We start from the raw sequence: 18,420 nt of genomic DNA on the forward strand, positions 1-18,420 counted from the left end.
GATGCCAGCTCGAGCTAATGAACCCATTAATATGCATCTAAACTTGAATATTATTGGACGGGACTTCATTATTCAATTGAACATTTAATGAGTAGATTTGTGTCTATGAATTGTTTTTACATATTTTTATGATTTGCCATTTTGTTTATTTTTTGTACATTTAATGTATCTTTTGTGATATTTCCATAAAGATTTTTTATTATCATATCAATGTGTCTACTTGAACAGCGTGAGGTCCATAAATGCAAAATTGTTCAGCCAATCAGCGCATTTTATTATGCTGGGTTATGTTTAATCTCCCAGTCACTGCCCAGCACTTTTCCAAAGCAATTCTGATATTGCGCCTCTTCAGCTCAACAGCGCCATCATGTGCACGCAGTTTGCAACACATGCACCGTGGGAGTTTTTAGGGCTGCAGCCTGCAGTAGTAACAAACACTCACGGCACAAACTTCATTTGACACTTTTATTGTAAATTTTGCTGGAAAACCGCCTGGGGCACACCACCCATAACCACCGATCTGAGCCACAGGAGCAGTGTTGCAAGTAAGGGGGTACGGCGTGGTACGGAGTACCTGTAAGAAATATGTTGCAGGTACGCAGTACCACTTACCCCTGATCCACTGTCATTTCTATTTTTATTTTAAGTCTAAATATAATGCATCCGCAGCCCGCCCACCCAGCGTTATGATTGGTGCTGTATGCAGCTACCGGTTACTGCTGATTTAGCCTGTCACACTGACAGGCATCAGCAGCGCCGACAGCATGAAGAGCAGGCTCCACTATTGTAAGCACAAGCTGCCTGGCTCTCCCCCAAGCAAGAGCCAACCCACCCCCAGTCATTCCCTGTTTCTCATTCCCTGTGTCCTGTGTCCACGCCTCTATTGTCATTTAGTCACTCCTTTAGCTTTGTGTGACCACGCCCCCTGATGACACATGACCACGCCCATTTTTGGTGGAGGCTATCAGTACCACCAAGAAAAAAATTCTACTTACACCACTGCACAGGAGTATACCGTCATACTATGAAACATAATGTACATGATGAAAATTTGAATAAATACCATTTTTATTTTCAATAGAAAAAAAATCCTTTACAGCATCAGCCTTTGCCACCTCTGGTGAGAAGTTACGCTATGAATCCACCACCTTTCTGTAATGTTATATGTCCCCATAGAGTACGTCCAATGCGCCTACCCACCAACCTCAGGGCAGAACCTATCGCTTTATAGGTGCCATAAGTGACTGTCAAACCTTCATGGTACTTTAATGATTATGTACGGAAATCAAGTCTCTGCTACATGGTTTTGTAAAGTCACTTCGTCTTTGTCTGATGTATTTTCCGATTCCACCAGGTGGTTGCCGCAGGCTATCCGGACGTCTTGGGCTCTGATTGGGACAGGAAGAAGGATGGTACCAGGCAGACCTATGTGATGTCGGGCACCGAGCACAGCATCTTTTATGGCAAAGAACACTGAGGAACCAAGGAAGGCTGATACCTCTTCAACAGCCTAAAAGACAGAAGACAGGGATTAGTCTCGTCATATAGGCCCTTATTCTGGTTGGTGCGCTCGGTCCTGCATTCGATGGTATGCGACCATCGAATGATGGGGGAGGTTCTCAGAGATGGAGGAGGTGTATACATGAGAAAATCCACTCGTGCTCCGTGCGGTCAGCGGCTTACCGCATTCGGACGGAGTGAGCGATCCGTACGGAAGGCAGGGTTTAGGACGCACGGTCCTGGCCGCATATTCGACTCCGGCTGCACAGACCAGAATAAGGCCCATAGTAATGAATAAAAGCTGAATACAGTTACCAACAAAGAAAATAATCATATCGAATTCTGAGATCAGTTTTTAATATCCCCTCATGTTATAGCATTTCATATAATATTCTGTTCCCACATATAGAGCCTGACCCATAGGTGGCACAGCACCGATTTCATCTGCCAATTTAATCTCCTCCTTATTCACATTACACCAGACCTCTTCTTATATACATTATAACACACCACACCATATTGCTCCTTATTCACATTACACCCCACCAGACCTCTTCTTATATACATTACACCACACCACACAGCTCCTTATTCACATTATACCACACCATAATGCTTCTTATTTACATTATACCCCACCGTATTGTTCATTATTCACATTACACCACACCATATTGCTCCTTATTCACATTACACCCCACCAGAGCTCTCCTTATTCACATTACACCACACCAGACCTCTTCTTATATACATTACACCACACAGCTCCTTATTCACATTATACCACACCATAATGCTTCTTATTTACATTACACCACACCGTATTGTTCATTATTCACATTACACCACACCGTATTGTTCATTATTCACATAACACCACATGGGTTCGATCCCCCACCATGGCCCTAACTGTGCAGAGTTTGTATATTCTCCCCGTGCTTGTGTGGGTTTACTCCGGGTACTCTGTTTTCCTCCCACAATCCAAAAATATACTGGTAGGTTAATTGGCTTCCAACAAAATTAACCCTAGAATGTCTGTTTGTGCGTATACATGTGGTAGGGAATATAGACTGTAAGCTCCATTGGGGCAGGGACTGATGTGAATGTTCAAATATTCTTTGTAAAGTGCTGCGTAATATGTGTGCGCTATATAAGAAATTGTAAATAAATAAATAAATGTTGCTCCTTATTCACATTACACCCCACCAGACCTCTCCTTATTCACATTACACCACACCATATAGCTCCTTGTTAACATTAAACAATGCTGTATTGCCACTTCTTCACATTAAACCACACCTTATTGCTTTTTATTCACATTACGCCACACTGTATTGCTCCTTATTGACATTATACCAAACCTTAACGCTCCTAATTTATATTACACCACAACGTATAGCTCAATATTCACATTACACCATACTTAAGCTGGGCACACACCTACAGATTTATCTGTCCAATCTATCTGGTGGGAACAAAAACCTGGTAATGTATGGAATGCTGCTCCGGGGGAGGGGGGTGCCCGGCCGCCATGCTGCTCTGGTGGATGGGGGTTATGGGGAGTTCGATGGCGCTGCGTTGTGCCCACCGTGCTGCCTGGGGGGGGGGTTTGCCATGCTGCTCAGGGAAGGTGGGGGGGGTGGATGTCCTGCTGCCCACTCACCGCCGGGTGGCTCTCCTCTGCTCCTGTTTCTGCGGTACCTTTCCTGCTTTCCTTTATCTATTATCTTCTAAAAAAGTGCTAAATAAGTAGATTCTGATTGGTTGCCCATAGCAACATCTCATAGTAGATTTCCCCCATGAGTCTCCTGTGCGGCCCAATTGCTCTACTATCCGACATCAGCAGTGTGTAAATCTGCGCTGTGCATCGTTTTGCTAAATCTTAATTTGACTTGCCTTGGGGAAACATCCCACATGAGGGTTGGGAGATGATGGAAGCAGAGTTACATTGAGCTCGCCCGGCTCCGCTCTTCCGTTCATGACCTCTGCCTGGTCAGCCTGGGCACCTTTAAGGGACGGCTGCAGGGAGTATTTCATATCTTCATTTGTGTAAAGTCCCAATCCTTGCTTAAAGGCAGCTGTGACCTGTGCGACCGGATACACAAAGTTGTCATGTTATAAACAATGAATTTACACAATCAAATATGTCTATAGAGTTACTAATATGTTATTTTAGTGGGTGCAGACAGAGACCTCTATGGAAGAACCTAGTCACCTATATAACAAACAGCGGTGATGGGAAAGATTTTCGATGGCAGCTTATGTCTGTTGTTTACCATTAATACTTTGCTGGGGCAAGAAAGAGGTGCGCAGCATCCGCAGTGATGCTATGCTAGGCCAGTGCGGTGACAAGTGCTCCTATCGGTCACACATGCGTAGTAGGCTGGGACCCCTGATTTCCTATGAGGCAACCTAGCTGCCTTCCTAGGGCCCAGCAGGTCCCAAAGAGCCCCATAAAGATAACCTGGCCATTGAAAACATTCCCAGAGGAGCATTGCGCGACTACCGTGAGACACCATGACATCAATGGCCTTGCCCATGGTAGCAGTCACTGGCCTAGGATGTTCTTATACGAGGGTGACTCAAAAATGATCCGCACTCATTCTGTAGATTTTTCAGAAAAGACAAATACATAACTTTTTGTCATAATCTCCCTGTTTTTTAATACACTTTGTCCATCTGTCAACAAGCTTTCGTATTCTCTTATTAAAAAATGTTTTAGGCTTAGCTGCGAGCCACAAATGCATCGCTGGCTTCACCCCTTCATCAGACAAGAATGTTCGTCCTGTTAGGGTTTCTTTCATGGGACCAAACAGGCAATAGTCCGAGAGGGGAAGATTTGGCTCCTTCTTCATGGCTGACACTTGAGCAACCTTCTTTAAACTTCTCTATCCATTCATACACACTTCTTCATGATAAAACACTTTGTCCATACTATGCATAAAGTCTTCGATAAATATCGGCACCAGACACGCCCTGACCACAAAAAACCGAATCACTGCTCCCTGCTCTTCTTTCGTGCTAATCACAAGTGATGCGGACATTTCTTCTTGTACTGCAGACACAATTGAAGTGACGTAACGCGCTCAGTCCTGCACAGCAGTGACTGGGGAGACGGTGACCTAGTACGGGAGGCCTTGATATGATGGCCAACAGAAGTTTTAATATACCTGGAGTGCAGATCTTTTTTGACTCATCTTCGTAGTTGGCGAGGTCCTATATATTGTGAATTTCTTCACATCATTAATAGACCCTGTAGTCTACAAGGGAACTGAAGGTGATAAGACCCAATGAGAGCCGACAGAGTGTCTATTGGTGAATGGAGGGTTTGAAGGTCTTTGCTTATAGAGGAACGTGGGAGTGGGTTATTAATGAGATGGAGAAGTGCAGACTAGATGGTCTGAGAGGTTCTCATCTGTAGTCACGTTCTATGTCTCTAACCCAGGGGCAGAGAGGCCGATACTATCCACACCGCTTGCTGCCCCGTCCTATAGCCGCGTCTACTAACCTGTTCAATGGTTGCAGCCTGATTGATGCTGGATCCGACATCAATGACGATGTCTGTTCTTAGTGTCTGTGGGGACAACATAAGCACTTAGTGCAGCAGGTGAGGACGCTGTGTGTAGACAGGTAAATAATGTGGCACACAGGGAGGAAATCCGTGGTACATAGAGCAAGCACTGGTTCGTATTGCCAACACCTAACCCAACCCTTCGGCGAGTATCACACGCATTGAGGCGTTCGCACATGTAGGGGAAGGAGGGGGCACGCAGGGGGCGGCATCAGAGAAACGCCAAGTGTTTTATGGGCATCCCCATGGAAACTCTAGGCGTACCCCTGGGAACGCGGGCAGGGCGGGCGGCTGCCATCACTTGATGTCAGTGTCCTGTCTTCCGCCAGGTAATCGTAAATAACAGTCAGTCTAAGCGGTGGAAGCAGACACATCTATTCGCATGCTACCGGGGGAATTTGGCGGCGGTGGGGGCCAGCGTTCGGGCAGTCAGCATTAAGCTGCTCACTAAGCGGCTGAATCAGGCCCCCGAGGAGAGTCTTATTGTGCGTGGGAGGGGATTCCACAGAGTGGGCGCAGCACGGAGACAGCATAAATCACCTCGTACCTTGTGGGTTCCTGTGCGACAGTCCAGCTCCACTTCAGTGCATGCTGCGCCAAATATAAAGTCCGGGCTTTCTGCCCCCTCCTTCCAGTCAGAGGCAGAGACTGGGTCTGGGACCCTATAAATGAAGATTAGGACATCTCAGTCAGGAACAGTGACGTCCTCCGGGCGGCAACAAATGACCTGCCTAAATCATCTTGGCTCGGAAATCAGCGAAACGCCGCTGCCACATCCCCATCACCAAACTGCACGATCCAGTGTCCCCCCCCCCCTCCCCCACCGAGTTCAGAGAAGCACCAGGGGCCTAATTCAGGCATGAAAATTTGTTCTCAAAATGGGCAAAACCATGCTGGGCCAGATGCAACGTGCAGAGAGAATTAGATGTGGGTGGGGGGGGGGGGGGGGGTGTTCACAATTATTTCTATAGTGCAGTGTAAGAATAAAGCAGGCAATGTTCACCCTGAACAGAAACAATATAAGTTACCCAAATCTACCTCTCCGTGCACCTGTTACATCTGCCCCACGCGTAGTGCAGCATGGTATTGCCCATTTGAGAACAAATTTGTACCTGTTAACCGGTCTGAATTAGGCCCTATAGGTCTTGTGTCGACCTATTCTCAAAGCTGACCTTGTGGATGTCGACCTACTGACCTAGATACTGTGAACCCTACGATCCACCACTTAGGGGGTAAATGTTCTATAAACCGTGTATTTGGTCTGAGATCACACCGGCTGGGCATCGCTGACATACCTGACAGGTTTCATCAAACACTCACATTTACTAAGAATCATGTTTGACAATCACATAAGTTAAAAAAATATCATTTTATTTAAATTTGTACGTGACGAATGATACAACGTTAACTACCCCAACCGTCATCTGTACATCCAGCTCTATTTGACTTATCGTCAAACAAATGCCTGTATAGAGCAGGGACCCAGCGACGTTACTGAGCGATATTGTGAACGATATCATTCTGTGTGTATGCGCTATATTGTTAGCTGGCAGTTCCAAGGTAAATACTTGACAATATCACTCATGTCAAGTGTTGTTGTGTATGCATCTTCAGAGTAGCGGCCAATGAAGAGATGTGTGTGAGAGTGTGGTGGGGGTGGGGGGTTACCTGTAGTGATTTGCTGCTGAAAGACAGATTCTGTGATGGACGGCTTCTTCTATCTACATAGGACAGACAATAGGGGGATCAGATAATGTGACATAGCGCACATCCCCACCCAGTCAGATCGTCCTCTCGTACTTAACCCAGACATTTACTAATACCTCCATGTGGTACAACCTAGACACTTACCATTCCCTCCACGTGGCGTAACCTATACACTAACACATTCCCTCCACGTGGCATAAACTAGACACTTACACATTCCCTCCACGTGGCATTACCTATACACTTACACATTCCCTCCACCTGGCATAACCTAGACACTTACACATTCCCTTCACCTGGCATAACCTAGACACTTACACAGGTACTTGTATACTACAGTAGGAGCAAGTTTCATCTTTGCTCCTTTGGTCATGGCTAGCCATGGCTATTCTATTGTTCTCAGCTGCAATACAATACGTATTGCAGCTGAGAACAATAGAATAACCATGGCTAGCCATGGCCAAAGGAGCAAAGATGAAACTTGCTCCTACTGTATCACGGCTCCCACGATGGGCATCGTACAGGGAAAAATCGCATCGCATCGCATACGATCGCATTTGATCGCATGCGATGTGATGCGATGTGATTCCATTTTTCTCCAAAATCATGGACATGTGTTAAAATCATGTAAAATGCTCCCCAAATGTCATTTTTCACACTGTACCACTCCCAATATCAATGCCAACCTGAAGCGAGCCCGCGAGGGGCGGCGGTACGCGCCGCCCTACGACCTTTTCATACCCCCACTATCCACGCCGGCGTGGAGTTGAGAATAGAAAGTGTGGCGAGCGCAGCGAGCCACCGAGCCCGAAGCGTGACGAGCGCAATGAGCCCCGCGAGGGGACGCGGATACCTGTGAAGCCCGCGAGGGGACGCGGATACCTGTGAAGCCCGCGAGGTAATGCGGCTTCCCATTACCATACCGGTGGGGTCTCCCAGGTAACCACTGGTTTCGACCAGTGGACACTTTCATTCATTCATCACCTTGCTGTACCTCACTGTTATTATTAGTATCACGCTGATCTACATGCTACCGCACTGCTGCACATTATACAACATTGCTGCACGGCACACTGCTGCAATCCCTGCCGTGCTGTGAGACATAACTGGTCCAAGAAAAATCCTATGATTTAATAATTCACCCCAACACAACAGACCATAACCTGGTGTTAACTAGGGGATTAATGAGGATTTCTGATACCCAGACTAAGACCAGTGTTAGTCTCCACATCATTATCACACATATTTTTGCTGCGCTTTTTTATAAATTTTCCCTGGTACAGGAACCCATTATCCTTTTAAAGCATACCTAATAAAGGCTATATCTTAACTAAATGTAACATTCCCTATACATGGCATAACCTATACACTAGCACGTTCCCTCCACGTGGCATAACCCAGACACTTATACATTCCCTCCACGTGGCACGACCTATAAACTAACACATTCCCTCCACGTGGCATTACCTAAACCAGAGGTTCCCAAACTGTGTGCCTAGGCTCCCTGGGGTGCCTCAGGACACTTGCAGGGGGGCCTTGAGTTGGTGGACCAGGATCAATTCATATTATTTATGGTCAATGTACCAGGCAAAACCAGTGCTTGTGGCTGCCAATCGTAATATACTGTATGTCGTCAAACAGAAGCAAATCCGGTCCCTCACCAGATAACTGTGACATATAAACACAATGCACTTAATTTAATATTTTTTTTCTGAATTTCTTGATAAGAAGCATTTGGCCTAGGGGTGCCTTGAAAATATTTTGATGCTCTAGGGCGCCGTGATTCAAAAATGTTTGGGAACCCCTGACCTAGACACTAATACATTCCCTCCACGTGGCATAACCTAGACACTTACACATTCCCTATACGTGGCATGACCTATACACTAGCACATTCCCTCCACATGGCATAACCTATACACTAGCACATTCCCTCCACGTGGCATAACCTATACACTAACACATTCCCTCCACGTGGCGTAACCTAAACACTAACACATTCCCTCCATGTGGCATAACCCAGACACTTACACATTTCCTCCACGTGGCATAACCTATAGACTAACTCAATCCCTCCACGTGGCATAACATAGACACTTACACATTCCCTCCATGTGTCATAACCTAGACACTTACACATTCCCTTCACGTGGCATAGTCTGGACACTTACACATTCCCTCCATGTGGCATAACCTACACACTTACACATTCCCTTCACGTGGCATAATCGAAACACTTACACATTCCCTCCATGTGGCATAACCTAGACACTTACACATTCCCTCCACGTGGCATAACCTAGACACTTACACATTCCCTCCATGTGGCATAACCTACACACTTACACATTCCGTCCACGTGGCTTCTGGATTCAAACTGATGATTGGCTGCATGCGCTGAAGAAGGGTCTGACACGCCTCCTGCCAAAGTAATCAAAATCTTTATAAAAATACTTTATATTGTAGAAGAAGTGGAGGGGGGAGGAGCGGGGGGGGGGGGGTCTTTCTGCTTGTTTTTTTTACTTTAATTTTTTTTTCTTGACTATTTTTCAGTACAGAACAGAGGAAAGGCACAGTGGGGACCACCCGGACCTACCTCTGCAATGGGCCATTTACCCAACATTGCTTGAAATTTCTCAGGGAAATAAGTGGGCGTGCATCGTTAACGATATAGTGCGTACACCCGGCTTTAAGGAATTGTATGCAGTAGTAAATCTCCATATCTTATTTGAACTCTTTGTACTTCTATAAATACCAAATTTTTGTTCTGTTAAGTTTTGTTATTAATATATTGATTTTTGCATATAGAGATGCGTCCACATACATCTTTCCACCATATGCTACAAGTTGGGTTACACACATAACGCAAGAGCTCCGTGTGACTCCGTGCTGGGCGTCTGTCCGTGATACAAAGCAATGTGAATATTATGCACAAGCAGCTTATGCTGATTAAAATGATCTGCAGCAGGCCTATATTCTGGGTACGACTGATCAAGACCAAAATCTCTTTTTCTAAATAACATAGCAGAATAATAACTTACCTGTACGGCCAACACATGAACTGTATCCCCACACGATTGTACGATGCTGTTGGCATCTGACGCAACCGAAGAACTGCATTCGCCAATGCGGATATAGGCAATCGGGACACGCAACTCCCGACTCGCCACCTACATAACGGAATAGGGATCTGATTAGAACACATGTTCTAAAATGATCTATCTAAATAGAATTAGTGAAGAGATTAGTAAGAGAAAAGTAATAGTGTGCCACCTCCGAGCCACCCAGCCGCACCAACCCCGGGGCACTACAGGGTACCGTGGCTGCAGCCTCATGTGGCATAGTGCTCCCACGATACGTGGACATCACAGCAGCAAATGCTGCCAGGCAGTAGCAGGACACTTCTGCAGTGGCATCACAAGGGGGGCGCGGGCCACACCCGCTGATGGGTGACTCCAAAGTACCGGCTCCTGCTAAGTGACGTAATGTCACATTGTAGGAGACGGCACTAGAGGCATACAGTCTACAGGGGCAGCCAGCATTTCCTGGACCCCTGGAGATACAGACAGGGGAGGTCAGTACACCTAGCCATGCCCCTCCCATGTAGCCACGCCCCATCTAGGAGTTACAGAAAGGGGAGGTCAGTACACTAAGCCATGCCCCTCCCATGTAGCCACGCCCCATCTTGGAGTTACAGAAAGGGGAGGACAGTACACCTAGCCATGCCCCTCCCATGTAGCCACGCCCCATCTTGGAGTTACAGAAAGGGGAGGTCAGTACACTTAGCCATGTCCCTCCCATGTAGCCACGCCCTATCTTGAAGTTACAGAAAGGGGAGGACAGTACACTTAGCCATGCCCCTCCCATGTAGCCACGCCCCATCTTGGAGTTACAGAAAGGGGAGGTCAGTACACTTAGCCATGTCCCTCCCATGTAGCCACGCCCCATCTTGAAGTTACAGAAAGGGGAGGACAGTACACTTAGCCATGCCCCTCCCATGTAGCCACGCCCCATCTTGGCGTTACAGAAAGGGGAGGTCAGTACACTTAGCCATGCCCCTCCCATGTAGCCACGCCCCATCTTGGAGTTACAGAAAGGGGAGGTCAGTACACTTAGCCATGTCCCTCCCATGTAGCCACGCCCCATCTTGGAGTTACAGAAAGGGGAGGTCAGTACACTTAGCCGTGCCCCACCCATGTAGCCACAACACCCTGTCCTGAGAAGCCTCTTTAACTTTTTAGTGTCCACTGGGGACCTTATTCTAGTTGACTCGCAACTCAAATTTTGCAGCCTTGCGAGCCCCCCAGATGCTATCCACACGGCCGACTGCCCCACCCCCCTCGCTACTCTGCGATCCCCCGCAGACCTGTGAATGGAGGATTTGCATAATCCTCCATTCCCAGCCTTAAGTGCGGGAGAGAAATCATTCGATCATCGGTGACCATCAAATGATTTCTCCAGCGCTCGCAGATCTGAGACACCTCTGTGGTGTCTGAGCTCCCTGTGCGGGAAGCAAGCAGACAGCTGACATTCACTGAAAATCATCTGCCCGCCCTCTTCACCCGTGTCACCATGCCATTACCATGGCAACGCCATGCAGTTTGCCATGCCCGCTCGCACCAAGCGTCTGTACATGTGTGAGACGCTAAAAATCGGTCCCGTGCTATTGCGTGGGGAACCGATTAAATCAGAATAACCCCCTAGGCGTGGATGGGTGATGCCACAGCACATCTGTAATAAAGGTGCAATGTTTCAACCATAATGTCTCCTTTTCAAACAATGAATAAATTCCTAATCTAATTTTTTTTAAAACCTATAAAATCCTAAAACATGGATTGAAAAAGTTTTTTTTTATTCTAAAAATCGATGGCTTACATATTATTTATGAATTGAGCCACCAGGTGGCGATGCTGCAATATACGTACATCCATATATATAACATAATTATTGCTTCTATCATAAATTCATTAATATGGCCCTAATTAACATAAATATTATTCTTTTGTAAGTATAAGAAATTGGCCACAATAATAAAATCTCTAAATAATGGCTCCTCACTATTTTTATTATATTTAGGGGCCCTTATTTGACTTTTAATGTACATGCTCGGGATAAGTGTATTGATATCCTTACAAAAAAATAAGGGTCAAATATGGTTTGAGGTAACATGTTTAATAAAGGGGCAGACTAGATGGGCCAAGTGGTTCTTATCTTTCGGCACGTTCTATGTTTCTATAATGTAGTAATATGCTGTATACTGTATATGTTTAATGTCGCTGTATGTTATGTTGTTTTCCGGATAGAATGCATGTACCGTACTTTGCGCAAGTTCCTCTGGTCAAAGTAATTTTGTGCAGATGGAAGGCAGGTACAGTATTTTACAAACAAGGAGGCAGATGAATTCAGCCTGGTAAAATGATAGCGTGGAAGGGGATAACGCAGCAGACAATCAGCTCCTAGCCATCATTTTTCAAACGCAGTCGATTGGCTGGTGCCTTATCACCCACACTTTATCACCACTTTATCACTTTATCAGGGTTGAGGCCAGGACAGGCAGATAACAGACAAGGGGCCTAATTCAGACCCGTTCACTGGGTTGAGAATTTACCATCGGGAGGGACGTCAGCAGCAACCTCCTTCTCCCCACGGCCATCGCAGCACTGAGTAAGTCTAGACTTATTCTGCAGCTGCGAACAGGGGGAAATCCATTCGATGGTCAGTGATGGCAATTGGTGTTCCCCCTGTGTGCACAGCTACAAAGGTATTCGCAGCCCAGTGATCAGGTCTGAATTAGGCCCAAGATCTGTATCTGGGCAGAGGTCAGGGCAGGCAGCTAACAGACAATTTCAGTATCTGGGCAGAGGTCAGGGCAGGCAGCTAACAGACAATCTCAGTATCTGGGCAGAGGGCAGGGCAGGCAGCTAACAGACAATCTCAGTATCTGGGCAGATGTCAGGACAGGCAGCTAACAGACAATCTCAGTATCTGGGCAGAGGGCAGGACAGGCAGCTAACAGACAATCTCAGTATCTGGGCAGAGGTCAGGGCAGGCAGCTAACAGACAATCTCAGTATCTGGGCAGAGGTCAGGGCAGGCAGCTAACAGACAATCTCAGTATCTGGGCAGAGGGCAGGGCAGGCAGCTAACAGACAATCTCAGTATCTGGGCAGAGGTCAGGACAGGCAGCTAACAGACAATCTCAGTATCTGGGCAGAGGTCAGGACAGGCAGCTAACAGACAATCTCAGTATCTGGGCAGATGTCAGGACAGGCAGCTAACAGACAATCTCAGTATCTGGGCAGATGTCAGGACAGGCAGCTAACAGACAATCTCAGTATCTGGGCAGAGGTCAGGACAGGCAGCTAACAGACAATCTCAGTATCTGGGCAGAGGGCAGGGCAGGCAGCTAACAGACAATCTCAGTATCTGGGCAGAGGTCAGGACAGGCAGCTAACAGACAATCTCAGTATCTGGGCAGAGGTCAGGACAGGCAGCTAACAGACAATCTCACTATCTGGGCAGAGGGCAGGGCAGGCAGCTAACAGACAATTTCAGTATCTGGGCAGAGGTCTGGGCAGGCAGCTAACAGACAATCTCAGTATCTCGGCAGAGGGCAGGACAGGCAGCCAACAGACAATCTCAGTATCTGGGCAGAGGTCAGGACAGGCAGCTAACAGACAATCTCAGTATATGGGCAGAGTTCAGGGCAGGCAGCTAACAGACAATCTCAGTATCTGGGCAGAGGTCAGGACAGGCAGCTAACAGACAATCTCAGTATCTGGGCAGAGGTCAGGACAGGCAGCTAACAGACAATCTCAGTATCTGGGCAGATGTCAGGACAGGCAGCTAACAGACAATCTCAGTATCTGGGCAGAGGTCAGGACAGGCAGCTAAGTTAGCTAACAGACAATCTCAGTATCTGGGCAGATGTCAGGACAGGCAGCTAACAGACAATCTCAGTATCTGGGCAGAGGTCAGGACAGGCAGCTAACAGACAATCTCAGTATCTGGGCAGATGTCAGGACAGGCAGCTAACAGACAATTTCAGTATCTGGGCAGAGGGCAGGGCAGGCAGCTAACAGACAATCTCAGTATCTGGGCAGAGAGCAGGGCAGGCAGCTAACAGACAATCTCAGTATCTGGGCAGAGGGCAGGGCAGGCAGCTAACAGACAATCTCAGTATCTGGGCAGAGGTCAGGACAGGCAGCTAACAGACAATCTCGGTATCTGGGCAGAGTTCAGGGCACGCAGCTAACAGACAATCTCAGTATCTGGGCAGAGGTCAGGACAGGCAGCTAACAGACAATCTCAGTATCTGGGCAGAGGTCAGGACAGGCAGCTAACAGACAATCTCAGTATCTGGGCAGAGGTCAGGACAGGCAGCTAACAGACAATCTCAGTATCTGGGCAGAGGTCAGGACAGGCAGCTAACAGACAATCTCAGTATCTGGGCAGAGGGCAGGGCAGGCAGCTAACAGACAATCTCAGTATCTGGGCAGAGGTCAGGACAGGCAGCTAACAGACAATCTCAGTATCTGGGCAGAGGTCAGGACAGGCAGCTAACAGACAATCTCACTATCTGGGCAGAGGGCAGGGCAGGCAGCTAACAGACAATTTCAGTATCTGGGCAGAGGTCTGGGCAGGCAGCTAACAGACAATCTCAGTATCTCGGCAGAGGGCAGGACAGGCAGCCAACAGACAATCTCAGTATCTGGGCAGAGGTCAGGACAGGCAGCTAACAGACAATCTTAGTATATGGGCAGAGTTCAGGGCAGGCAGCTAACAGACAATCTCAGTATCTGGGCAGAGGTCAGGACAGGCAGCTAACAGACAATCTCAGTATCTGGGCAGAGGTCAGGACAGGCAGCTAACAGACAATCTCAGTATCTGGGCAGATGTCAGGACAGGCAGCTAACAGACAATCTCAGTATCTGGGCAGAGGTCAGGACAGGCAGCTAAGTTAGCTAACAGACAATCTCAGTATCTGGGCAGATGTCAGGACAGGCAGCTAACAGACAATCTCAGTATCTGGGCAGAGGTCAGGACAGGCAGCTAACAGACAATTTCAGTATCTGGGCAGAGGGCAGGGCAGGCAGCTAACAGACAATCTCAGTATCTGGGCAGAGGGCAGGGCAGGCAGCTAACAGACAATCTCAGTATCTGGGCAGAGGGCAGGGCAGGCAGCTAACAGACAATCTCAGTATCTGGGCAGAGGTCAGGACAGGCAGCTAACAGACAATCTCGGTATCTGGGCAGAGTTCAGGGCACGCAGCTAACAGACAATCTCAGTATCTGGGCAGAGGTCAGGACAGGCAGCTAACAGACAATCTCAGTATCTGGGCAGAGGTCAGGACAGGCAGCTAACAGACAATCTCAGTATCTGGGCAGAGGTCAGGACAGGCAGCTAACAGACAATCTCAGTATCTGGGCAGATGTCAGGACAGGCAGCTAACAGACAATCTCAGTAGTTGGGCAGGGCAGGCAATAAAATCATAGATCTATTACATTCCCATCCTTACTATTATGCCATCATCCCATAAAATCTCACCTGCATCATTTTGTTTAGAGTCTCTTGTTCCATGTCATCCCCAGCCGGTGTCACCAGCACCCATCCGTCCATACATATATGAACCAGCACAGATGCCTATGAAGTGAGATAAAAGCAATTGCATTGGTGTACAGTGATTATGAAACTCATAATTGCAGAAAGGGGTAAACCTATCCAAATGGGAGTTCTATTGAAGATGGGGTGTTGCCCATAGCAACCAATCACACTCAACTTCTTATTTTTTTAGCACCTTCTAGAATATAATAGATAGAATCTGATTGGTTGCTATGGGCAACTCCCATCTTAGTACATTTACCCCAATAGGTAGTATATTCCTGGGAATAGCTCCATCATTTAAATTAAGTTACTTAGATCAATTAAGACAACATTATATAGCTGGAGTTATTACAGAACTATGGGGTCTATTTACTAAGCTTTGGAGAGAGATAAAGTAGCAGCCAATCAGCTCCTGGCTTCCATGTTACAGTTACTTTATCTCTCTCCAATTTTGTCGCATCACATCCCAAGGCTTAGTACATATACGCCAGCATGTGACCAGTGTGCCTCAATGTATAGGGCCCTGCTTTATGCGAATGCTGTCCTTTCCTGTTGTTCATCCAGCGGCACTAAGAGGAGGCAAGTAATCTTTACCAGTGGCGGTTTTTACCTATGGGTTGCAGAGCTGCAGCCCCGCAGGTAAATCCACCACTGTGTGAAGCCGGGTGCAGTCTGTGAGACTGCCCTGGTGTCACTGTGACTGGTAGTGACTTCCTATTGGAAGTCTGACCTGCCATTCACTCAAGGCAGTCCCATTGGGAGGTGCTCCCTCCCTCCGGGATGCCTCTCTATACGCAGCCGCAGGGCAGCCCCTAAAAAGGAGTACCGCGGACCTGGGACCATCAATACAATTCTACGGGTCTGCTCCTAAGGCAGCCCATAGAGGCTGGGGCCAGCGCATGCGCAGTACTGAAGAGACTTACTGCGCATGAGCCGGTCCTGCAATGGTGATCGGGACAAGAAGATGGAGGCGGTGGGGACCAGCAGCGGCGGCACCGGAGGGCGGGGGCATCTCAGCAGCCCCTCTCCTCTGACGAGGAAAGAGCCGCCACTGCTCTTCACCCACTTCCATCCCCCACCATCAACATTGTAGACAGCAAGGAGAGAGAGGAGTGACTGATGCAGCAGCAGCCCATCTCCCCAGACCAGCACACATGGCCGCTTCCTGATGCAGAGGTCCTCCAGCCCCTGTCAGGGCAGCAGAGGGCTTGGCCGAGCACTGGTACTTTTCAGGGGAGTGGACTAACTATGGGAGGCATGGCCATGCATCCTTAGAATAAATCACCGAAAAAATTGTACTTTAAGCCCCTCCCTGGCCACGCTGCAGCATGTGCTGGACTGAAAAGAGCTGCTAATCTGATTCGGCACCCAGGTGACAGGGGCCCTACTCAGCCCCTCGATCAGACCTGGGTCAGAGTAATAAGTACCCCCTTTCTCAACTCCACTGGACCCCTTGCCAGCACCCCCTCTGCATCACCTGCACCGCACTATTACTAATGTTTCTTAGGGAGCAGGGCTGGCCACACCTCCCTGCATTGGCCACACCCCCTCCCATTACCCGGACCCAGCACAGCTCTCGGCAACCCTGTGCACAGCTGCGCATCCAAACATGCATAAACTGAGACACCCACTGTCAGCGCTTGGTATAACACTGCAAGGAAAATGTGACGACGTCTGCTGAATTCGATGGACTGAGTTGTTGTCCCTCATTACTTCCAGCGTACTGTGGGCGGAGGGGACCGTGGGCGTCGCCGAGACTTAATTATTTTTGCGTTCTTTGATGATTGTTTTTCAGGCTGTATGTATTGCGCTCACACAGTAGCTGTTACAGGTGTTTTGTTATCTCAGAACCCTAATTACTATCCACATTCCTCCAGCAGGAATGCCTCTGCTCCCAGTCACTGCAGGACTGGACACGCAGAGCAGCTCTGCAGCTGAGCCCTATCTACATCCCAGATCTAATAAAATGGTATTAATTGGTTGGGGGGTGATCATAAATCAGGTACACAGTAGCTCAGGTGTTGCCGTAGATACTAGATGGTATTATGAGGTAATGTTTATATGTTGAGGACATTAGGGACGCCATTCGGTATTTGTGTAGTTTCACGGCGCCCGATATATCGGATGCGATATTGGCCGATCTATCGGATGCGATATCGGCTGATATATCAATGCGATTTGTTTACCTGTTCATAACCCCACTATCCACTACGCATTGAGTTGATTTTATATAGTGGGTGAGCGTAGCGAGCCCAGCGAGGGGACGCGGATTACAGCGCTCGCCACACCATATAAAATCAACTCCATGCGTAGTGGATAGTGGGATTATGAACAGGTTAAAAAATCGCATCGATATATCGGGCGATATTGCATCCGATATAGCGGCCGATATCGCATCCGATATATCGGGCGCCGCGTAACTACACAAGTACCCGCCATTCTGACACAGATATGGGAGATATTTGTCTGTTCCCCCTTAATACTATTTTTTTAAAAGGGGCAGAAAAGTTTGTCTCTTTTGTTGGCGCACAGAGGTAAGTTGAAAACTGGGGGGGTGTTAGGCACTCTACATTTTACACGGTTCACTGCAATGGGAATGGTACTTTAATGGTATTTAAAACGGTAATCTGCTGCAGTGGGTATGCTAATACCGTTTTAAATACCATTTAAGATTACCAGTACTTTAAACTGGTCTGCAGTGGGAAAGCAGCAGAGTTGATTTACCGGTTAAAGATAACACACAGGAGTCCTACACGTTTCAGAGCCAGTTTATATGCAGTGAGAATGGCTCTGAAACGGTATCTCTTATATATTTAGCCAGATCTGTCACTCAACCCCTGTGGAGAACGTTCCTGTGTAGAACAGTTTCACTTTCATGTGTCTGACGTTCCACCCCCTTGACATCACCCCCCCCCGCCCAGCCAGGGCTACAGTACATGCCCACCATCCACCATTACTCCACAGCCACCATTCACCATTACTCCTGCACATCCCTACCCTCTGCCAGGACCCCCGCGACCCCCCTCCCGCGATTCGCG

The 18,420-nt window shown here is 47.7% G+C and overlaps 1 protein-coding gene across 2 annotated transcripts in view; it reads right to left on the reverse strand.

Moving 5' to 3' along the window:
• Positions 1–1,008: 1,008 nt before the first annotated feature.
• LOC146020849 (aldehyde oxidase 2-like) overlaps positions 1,009–18,420 on the reverse strand; it is an 80,560-nt gene continuing 63,148 nt past the window's right edge. For both annotated transcript variants that reach the window (XM_083154368.1, XM_083154370.1), the window contains exons 20-27: positions 15,326–15,421; positions 9,820–9,948; positions 9,125–9,199; positions 6,740–6,792; positions 5,619–5,733; positions 5,009–5,074; positions 3,397–3,585; positions 1,009–1,510 (exon numbers count right to left, since the gene is read on the reverse strand). In XM_083154368.1, coding sequence (XP_083010494.1) covers positions 1,286–1,510; positions 3,397–3,585; positions 5,009–5,074; positions 5,619–5,733; positions 6,740–6,792; positions 9,125–9,199; positions 9,820–9,948; positions 15,326–15,421 — 948 coding nt within the window. In that variant the 3' untranslated portion in view covers positions 1,009–1,285. The remainder of the gene's footprint in view (positions 1,511–3,396; positions 3,586–5,008; positions 5,075–5,618; positions 5,734–6,739; positions 6,793–9,124; positions 9,200–9,819; positions 9,949–15,325; positions 15,422–18,420) is intronic.

The sequence above is a fragment of the Crinia signifera genome, chromosome 7, assembly GCF_055691185.1.
Source record: "Crinia signifera chromosome 7, ASM5569118v1, whole genome shotgun sequence".
Classification (NCBI taxonomy): Eukaryota; Metazoa; Chordata; class Amphibia; order Anura; family Myobatrachidae; genus Crinia; species Crinia signifera.